The sequence below is a fragment of the Thamnophis sirtalis genome, unplaced genomic scaffold (genome assembly GCF_051295495.1).
Source record: "Thamnophis sirtalis isolate CommonGarterSnake01/CBP01778 unplaced genomic scaffold, rThaSir2_p1.2 scaffold_3, whole genome shotgun sequence".
NCBI classification, from domain to species: domain Eukaryota; kingdom Metazoa; phylum Chordata; class Lepidosauria; order Squamata; family Natricidae; genus Thamnophis; species Thamnophis sirtalis.
In genome coordinates, this window is record NW_028261383.1 from 27638345 (window position 1) to 27643940 (window position 5596).

A 5596-nucleotide genomic window follows, 5' to 3' on the forward strand; every position below is an offset into this window, starting at 1 on the left:
AAGTACCCCGCAGGCCAGATCTGGCCTACAGATTTTAGAAACCATACAATAGCAGAGTTGGAAGGGACCTTGGAGGTCTTCTAGTCCAACTCCCTGCCTAGGCAGGAAACCCTATACTGTTTCAGACAAATGACTATCCAACATCTTCTTAAAGACTTCCAGTGTTGGGTAATTCACAACTTCTGGAGGCAAGCTGTTCCACTGATTAATTGTTCTGTCAGGAAATTTCTCCTCAGTTCTAAGTTGTTTCTCTCCTTAAATAGTTTCCACCCATTGCTTCTTGTTCTACCCTCACGTGCCTTGGAAAATAGTTTGACTCCCTCTTCTTTGTGGCAACCCCTGAGATATTGAAATACTGCTATCATGTCTCCCCTGGTCCTTCCTTTCATTAAACTAGACATACCCAGTTCTTGCAACTGTTCTTCATATGTTTTAGCCTCCAGTCCCCTAATCATCTTTGTTGCTCTTCTCTGCACCCTTTCTAGAGTGTCCACATCTTTTCTACATCGTGGGGACCAGAACTGAATGCAGTATTCCAAGTGTGGCCTTACCAAGGCTTTATAAAGTGGTATTAACAATTCACGTGATCTTGATTCTATCCCTCTGTTTATGCAGCCTAGAACTGTGTTGGCTTTTTTGGCAGCTGCTACACACTGCTGGCTCATATTTAAATGGTTGCCCACTAGGACTCCAAGATCCCTTTCACAGTTACTACTGTTGAGCAAGGTACCACCTATACTGTATATGTGCATTTTATTTTTCTTGCCTAAAGGTAGAACCTTACTCTTTTCACCATTGAATTTCATTTTGTTAAATTTTGAGTTTGACACTCCTGTTCTAGAAAGTCCAGTTGCCGCTTGAAAAGGCATCTTTGGGACAACCGTGATCTGGATGACTGAGAATCTCCACAGACATTTTGTGAGGTAAGCTGGGCTGAGGCAGAATGAGTGGTCCAAAGTCATCCTCCTGAACTCATAATCAGGGACTATGATAAAATAAAAGAGTGGGACTACTGGAACCAGGTAAACTCCTATTGGCAAAACGAGAGAGTCTACTTACAGAAGGAAGATCACAATCACTATTATTTTAAAATCATATTTAATATACACATATTCTTTATATAAAACATTTTTTCAATTTTTATACATAAGAGAAAAAGCTATGTACAGGAAATGCCTGCAACAGCACCCTTGCATAAGGTATAAATTGATCCGAAGAACAGAGTTGGTGTTTTGCATCTTGCCACAATATGATTTTTATTTTTTAATGGCAAGAGATACCCTGGAAAGAAAAAAGAGAGAGAGGAAAACCATTGCGGAGAAAAAAAAGTGAGGGAAATAAAGCAAAAATAGAGGTGACAGAGTTGGCGTGAATTAAGCTGGCTTGGTAAATCAAAAACTTGGGCCAAATGTTGGCACTACAATATCAGAAATGGAGTTTATCCACAAAGGCACTTAGGAAATAAGATGGCCGACATTCAGCGTACCGAAAACCATTTGTCATTTGGTGCTTGGCCAGTGCAATATTGAACAATTCAACCGGTAAAACATTCAGAAAGAGAATTGGCTCAAGAGGAAAAAGAACAATTTGATCTGAAATACAAGATGGCACCTTGGAATAATTACCAGTTTCAGAAAAGTCTTTGGCTGGGGAAGGAGTCAGGAACAGGAATTCAACAACACGCCAGGTTTAATCCTCTAAAAATAGTCAAGGATAAAAATATAAAGCAGAGAGAGAAGGTAGGAACAGCCCTTTAGAAAATAACCCACGTATCTCTGAAAAGGCCAACCATGTGCTAACAGTCATCGAAGCTGAAGAAGGATAGACCGAGCAATCAAAATGATTTGGGTTCTGACTCCAGCTCGGAAGTTCACATTCAAAACATCTGGAGAACATCTGGGCACCTGGCCCAAGGCACTCTTTCCAGAGGGCATCCACTCAACATGCCAGGGAAGCAAGATTTTTCTGAGATTGTTGATGGCACCAGGAGAAGATTTGCTTCTGCATGACACGATTTAAGAAGGAGCTTTATTGTGGTTCGCCACACTGCCTGTTTTGGGCCAGGAACGTAGCTAAAAAAAGGTTGTATTTTACAAATGGAGCAAGTGGACAACCAAAGACTACGAAAAGAGCCCTGATTTTGACCCATCCGAAAAGACAGTTGACCAGAACGAGTGCAGAACAGCTGTGATCGGTTAAATGATCCCAGACCAAGGAAGCAGAGCGGTGGCCAAAAAAAAAAACCGATTTTGGAAGACGGAGATCAAAAGAAGGATTCCAAAAAGAGGCCCATGGCACGGGAGAGAAATTAAATAGATCAATTATTCATAAATAGACAATCTGCACAATAAACAGCAATATGGGTGGGTTGGCAATATGGGGGAAAAAAAATATGAGGAAGAGTTTCAAGTCATCTGGTGGAAGTCCACACAACATTGTGTGTAGGGGAAGGGAAGAACATTAACTTGTCTCTGATATGGATGCAAAAAAAAAAAATGATGAAGAAATGATGGGGACCAATAACATAAGTTGAGGAGTTTCCTCCAGTCCCGGGTTTTCCTATTTGTCCTTGGCCTTCTTGTTTTTCTTGTTCAGGATCTTCATAAGAGACTTGGACATGTAATACGGCTTCTCCTGGGAACCATCATTGCGCTCCAGGTCTTCCACTATGGGGACAAAGAGAAGATGTTTACACCAGGTTGGCTATTAAATGTACGATACATTTCTTCTCCAACTTGAGACCCTCCAGATCCTTGATTCCTGCTGACTCCATGGACAGCTCCCTCATAGTCTCTTAGAAACGTTTTCATATAAGTACCGTATTTTTCGGAGTACAAGACACACTTTTCCCCCTCCCAAAATAGGGTGAAAATTTGGGTGCATCTTATACACCAAATGTAGCCCTGCCCACCTGCCGGCCCCCACCCTTTAGCCTCCGCGCATCCTCTCAAACGGTGCTTTCAGAGGATGAAAACACGAGCCGCAGAGGCCAAAATGGCAACCCGGAACAGCTGCTGCCTTGTCGGACCGGTTCTGCGCTTCGCCTGCGGAACTCGCTGGAGCGCCCTGGAGATGATCAGCTGCATTTTTGAAGCTGTGTATCTTCCCCAACGAGGCGTGTGCAAGTGCGCACTCACAACCACCAAACCCTGTTGTTAACGTTCACCTCTGGGAACAGCTGGGGGTATTGTATTGTTAAGGCTGGCAAATAATTTTGATCTCACAGACCCCAGAGAGGATCTTGGGGCTTCCTCAAGGTTCCTTGGACCACACTTTGTGAAACACTGCTCTTAGGGAAATGGGATCCAGAGATGTGAGGAGGGATACTCACAGAAGCAGAGGAACAGCGTGTCAACACACATATTGTAGACACTGAAGAATCCTTGGGCGATGAGGTAGGAACCTACAACCACAGTCTGAAGCAAAAGAAAGAGAGGAAAGAAATGAGGGAGAAGTGAAAGATGGTGAGATTTCAGTTTTAGAATACTGTGGGATGCAATTTACTTTATGATATTCCTATCACCCATGTGTCAACGCTGAAGTGAACCATGTTCTTAAAAGATGCAATTGGTGGTTCACAATTTATATTCAGAATAAGGGACCTTGGAGGTCTTCTAGTCCAACCCCCTGCTCAGGCAGGAAACAATATACCGTTTCAGACAAATGGCTATCCAACATCTTCTTAAAGACTTCTAGTGTTGGGGCATTCACAACTTCTGGAGGCAACTTCTGTTCCACTGATTAATTGTTCTAACTGTCAGGAAATTTCTCCTTTGTTCTATGTTGCTTCTCTCCTTGATTAGTTTCCACCCATTGCTTCTTGTTCTACCCTCAGGTGCCTTGGAAAATAGCTTGACTCCCTCTTCTTTGCGGCAACCCCTGAGATATTGGAACACTGCTATCATGTCTCCCCTAGTCCTTCTTTTCATTAAACTAGACATACCCAGTTCCTGCAATTGTTCTTTATATGTTTTAGACTCCAGTCCCCTAATAATCTTTGCCACTCTTCTCTGCACTCTTTCTTTCTATTCTTTTTCTTATCAACCATACCGTGTTTGAAGAACACAGGAAACGGTTCACAGTTGTCTATAGTCTTAAGTCACTAGTTTACTAATGATCACTTGGCTAAAGTTTCTTTGACTCTTTCTACCCTAAGCAACAGTTTTTTCTCGATCCCATGCAATTTTATGCCAGCCCACTCATCTGGGTCTAGGGGGCCTGCAGAATCTTTTCATAGATTTAATATTCCGTATGTACAGGTAGTCCTCAATTTACAACCGGATGCTTAACGATGGACCCCCCCCTCAAAAGCTACTTATGATTCATTTACAAAGTTGCAATGGGCAAACCCACACCCACCCACACACCACGCAGTCACATGATCTGTCCATCCAGCTCATCTTTGCAGCCATTTACAATGTCCCCACAGTCGCAACTGTAATTTTTGATGGTGTTTTTTTTGTTTTGCCAGTCCCTATCATTTATATCTGCTTTCCAGCACAAAAAAAAAGGGCATTGGGTAAAATGGATTTAGGTTTAGATTTAGGTTTATTCGATTTATATGCCGCCCTTCTCCCAAGGACTCAGGGCGGCGTACAACATTAAAAGAAACATATAATACAAAAGTTAAGAAGGAATTAAACAGGATATCCCAAACCCAATTAAAATTGACAATGACACATTTTTTAAAAAAGAATTAAAATTAAAATTAATAGTAATCAATAATTTGATTTGTTTTGTTCAGGCCAGGCTGGCTTGCTGGAAAAGCCAACTTTTTAGGGCGCGTCGGAAGGACCGGAGGTCGGAGATTATACGAAGCTCCGGGGGCAGCTCATTCCAGAGGGAAGGCGCTCCCACAGAGAAGGCTCTCCCCCTGGGGGTCACTAGCCGACACTGTCTGGCTGTCCGGCACCCTGAGGAGGCCAACTCTGTGGGATCGCACTGGACAATGGGAGGCTACTGGTGGCAGTAGGTGGTCTCACAGGTACCCTGAGCCTAAGCCATGGAGTGCTTTAAAGGTCATAATTAGTACCTTGAATCGTACCCGGAAGACAACCGGCCACCAGTGCAGGCCGCCTAAAAGGGGTGTAACATGGGAGTACCTGGGTGCCCCCATGACAACCCGCGCAGCCGCATTCTGGACCAGTTGAAGCTTCCGGGTGCTCTTCAAGGGCAGCCCCATGTAGAGAGTGTTACAGTAGTCCAGGCGAGAAAGGACGATTTGCTTAACGACTGCGGCATTCACTTAGTGACCACAGCATTTACCTAACAACTGCCGCAAAAAAAATAATGGATTCAGTCACGGGATGCCTCAATTTATAACTGCAATGATTTATGACCATAATTCCAGACTCTGTTATGGTCACAAGAGGACCTCAGCCCTCAATTTTGGATCTTCCCTGTCCACAATTGTTTTAAGAAGCTTTCAAGGAGGCAGGAAACAGCTACAATTGCCCACCCCAAAAAATCACCATGACATACCAGAATGGGCAACCAGTAGTAGTTGAGGACTGGGGATTTGAACCGGGGATCGTCAATGGGGATTCGCCCCGTGAAGAAGAAAAAGGACAGGACGCCGATTCCGCCAACCACCAAC

General features: G+C 43.6%; 1 protein-coding gene across 1 annotated transcript in view; it reads right to left on the minus strand.

Annotated features, from left to right (window-relative positions):
* Positions 1-1081: 1081 nt before the first annotated feature.
* SLC44A4 (solute carrier family 44 member 4) overlaps positions 1082-5596 on the minus strand; it is a 64527-nt gene continuing 60012 nt past the window's right edge. The window contains exons 19-21 of the mRNA XM_087708447.1: positions 5482-5596; positions 3332-3416; positions 1082-2666 (exon numbers count right to left, since the gene is read on the minus strand). The exon at positions 5482-5596 is cut by the window's right edge and continues 51 nt beyond it. Coding sequence (XP_087564573.1) covers positions 2560-2666; positions 3332-3416; positions 5482-5596 — 307 coding nt within the window. The 3' untranslated portion in view covers positions 1082-2559. The remainder of the gene's footprint in view (positions 2667-3331; positions 3417-5481) is intronic.